Below are 2,900 nucleotides of genomic sequence, written 5' to 3'. Positions count from 1 at the left end.
TGTTAGTTGTTTTTATTTAATAGAATATTTGGACAAAAAAAATCACAATATATCGCAATATATCGGGATATATCGTATCGTGATCCCTCTGTCATGATATGCATCGTATCGCCAAATTCTTGCCAATACACAGCCCTAGCGGCTACGTATGCTAGGGCTGATAGCGTGATATTACTATTATTTCTACTTCCTGTTATCTTCTTCGTCGTCGTCTTTTTCACCAGTAGAAACAGCCGGTTGTTGATCACGTGACTCACGTGAAGCGAAAAAAGTGTTTCCTTTGCAGTTTTGCAAAAAACACCAATTTTGATACGGCCGAAATACCACCACATCCTAGCACAAAAACATTTTGTCGAAAAACGTAATTTTTTTCGAAACTGACGTGTTTTCTTTGAGCAAATTTATTTACGAAATTCGAATTTGCGTATTTTCATGGTCAATGGAAACACAGCTACAGCTGGAACCAAACATATAGTAGAACAAAAGTAATAAAATAGATCTAATAATATACATGTTAGCTTTGTCAGTAGCACTGCAGTGTAATAAGACAAATATGCATTATTAAATCTATATTTATCCTGTTTCTTGTATTGAATTATATTTAAAATGAATTGGCTGCAATAAGACTTGAATCTGTTTTAGACTRTTTGGACTAGATTTTTTTTTTTCATAGTAAATGGACACAAAATAAGTTGAATTATTCCACTGAAACAACAAAGATGAGGCCAGGTGTATGCAGTGACCACAATCAGGACGTTCCTATTAAACCTGCATCAAAAACCTAACAGGAAGTTGGATATTTAACTAGTTAGGAACTTTAATAAGCACATTACAGAAGCTGAAAACTTAATTTTGTAAACTATACTTCCCCGAAAAAACAGAAAATGTACTATTTTAGATGTTTTTTTTTTTTGTAAAAGTAAAGCCTGGTAAACATTGTGACTGCAGCTGGAGCCAGAAACCTCTGACCTGGAGTCAGGACGTCTTACACAACTTAGTTGTGTGTGCATGTGATTTTCACAAGGTCTGGTTCTGTTTAACGCCGTCACCAAACAGACCACTGTGCTGCAGGTGTGACCACACAATGATGACATCCAACAGCTGAGGCTGAGTGTTTGCCATAACATCACCAAACACCATCAGAGAATCATTAGCAAACCACAGCGCAAATCTGCTGCTTTCTGTGCACAGATGTGAGGCACAGCTCAAAGATCTGGAACTGGATCAGCCCAGAACAAATCCCAACACTCATCTGCATCCGCTCAGGTGTTTTCACGAGACACAAACAAGCAGAGCTCAGTTAGAAGCCTCACCTTGAAGTTTCCTTTTATCGGCCATGACTGATGACTAAGATGATGTCTTCATGCCTTCTCTCACTGCAGGAAACAAAAAGAAAAAGGAGAAAAAAATAGTCATTTATGGTTCATTAAAACAGGGAGGATGAGTTTTCATAAAAGGCCACTACTAATGTGATCAAACAGACAGGAGTCAGATATCTTCAGATTGTGAAAATGAAAGAAAAACGAAGCAAAGAGGAAACAAGCACGTGTAAAATGTGATGTCTTACTTCTGTTGCTTCTGTATGACCCAGTTCAGATCAAACGTCTTTAAACTCTGACCACAGCGGACTTTGAGGCCCAACGAACACCTCAGGTTGTAAGATCTGATGGCTGCTGGGTCGATCCATGCCAACTCACACACCCTCCCGGGTCGGGTCATGGRTTTTCTTTGAAGAATTCATGTGAGAACTTCTACTCTGTTCCACGCGTCGTCTAAAATATTAAAGCTCTGCTCTAAATACTTATTTTTTTAATTATACATTTTTAAAGCCTGACTCCTTCATCATTTATGTGARCATATAAACTGCTCCGTTTCTTTTTCTGGATTTGCAACAAACGTCCAGGAAAGTACAGGAAGACTTCAGGCAGTTCCTCACATTTAGAAACACATCAAACATGATGCAATCACCTCAAGGCAAACTTAAGTCAGATCTAAAACAGGAGTGTTGTGGTAATCAAGTGCTTGAATACAAACTAGTTTAATTAGAAAAGCAGGTAGGACAGGTACGTGTGAACTAGCTCATGTTTTCAGTCTGCAAATCAGATAAAATCTTAAAAACACTGACAAGTGACATGAAACACTCATTTCATTTGGCAGGGGAACTTTTAGTGATGTTTATATATATGTATTAGGGGTGCAACGATAYAGAAAATTCACGATTCGGTTCGATWCTTCACGGTTCGATATTTTTTCGATACAAACAAAGAGACATTTCCATGCCTCTTTTAACTTGTAATTTATTTAAATTAATTACAAACATTTGTTTAACCTCAAAAGTACAGTTTTTAAATTAAATGATGCTGAAACAGCAAGTTTCTCAGTGAATCTGTGCTCGACAATGCAGCCTAGGTGGAGTAGTCGAACACAGATCCACTGATCCTTCAACACAGAGCATCTTCAGAAGACAAGTTGATAAAATAAATTAAGCTGTCATTGCTGATGATTTTATGCATTTCCACACAGGTTTTTGAACCACAAAAACAAAGCACTCCCAAAGGGCAACTTGAAGATGAAAGGTGGGTACATTTTGGCGTAGATGTAAAGGCTAGATAAGTGGTCCGCACTCTTGGCCATTGGAGACGGACGTCATCACACGGCGGCCATCTTAGTACAGACAGCAGTCCCACTCTTAACATGAACGTGAATGGTGCATTTACTATTAAAATAACCATAACTTCATCAATTTTCATCAGATTTTCAAACGATTGTTTTGTTATAAATATGAGATACTGTATATTGTTATAAAATGACATACTTATAATGATCATACATATAAAAATAATGTTATTCAGATTGGTAAGTAATATCAATATTTACAGAGAAGACATTTAGATTACTTG

At 37.1% G+C, this 2,900-nt stretch overlaps 1 protein-coding gene across 1 annotated transcript in view; it reads right to left on the bottom strand.

Annotated features, from left to right (window-relative positions):
- Positions 1–2,900, bottom strand: part of LOC106529426 (CCR4-NOT transcription complex subunit 3) — a 31,823-nt gene that overhangs the window by 25,971 nt on the left and 2,952 nt on the right. The window contains exon 2 of the mRNA XM_014024846.1: positions 1,314–1,376. Coding sequence (XP_013880300.1) covers positions 1,314–1,338 — 25 coding nt within the window. The 5' untranslated portion in view covers positions 1,339–1,376. The remainder of the gene's footprint in view (positions 1–1,313; positions 1,377–2,900) is intronic.

This window comes from Austrofundulus limnaeus, unplaced genomic scaffold, assembly GCF_001266775.1.
Source record: "Austrofundulus limnaeus strain Quisiro unplaced genomic scaffold, Austrofundulus_limnaeus-1.0 Scaffold442, whole genome shotgun sequence".
Lineage (NCBI taxonomy): Eukaryota > Metazoa > Chordata > Actinopteri > Cyprinodontiformes > Rivulidae > Austrofundulus > Austrofundulus limnaeus.
This window is presented reverse-complemented; position numbering and strand designations above follow the sequence as displayed.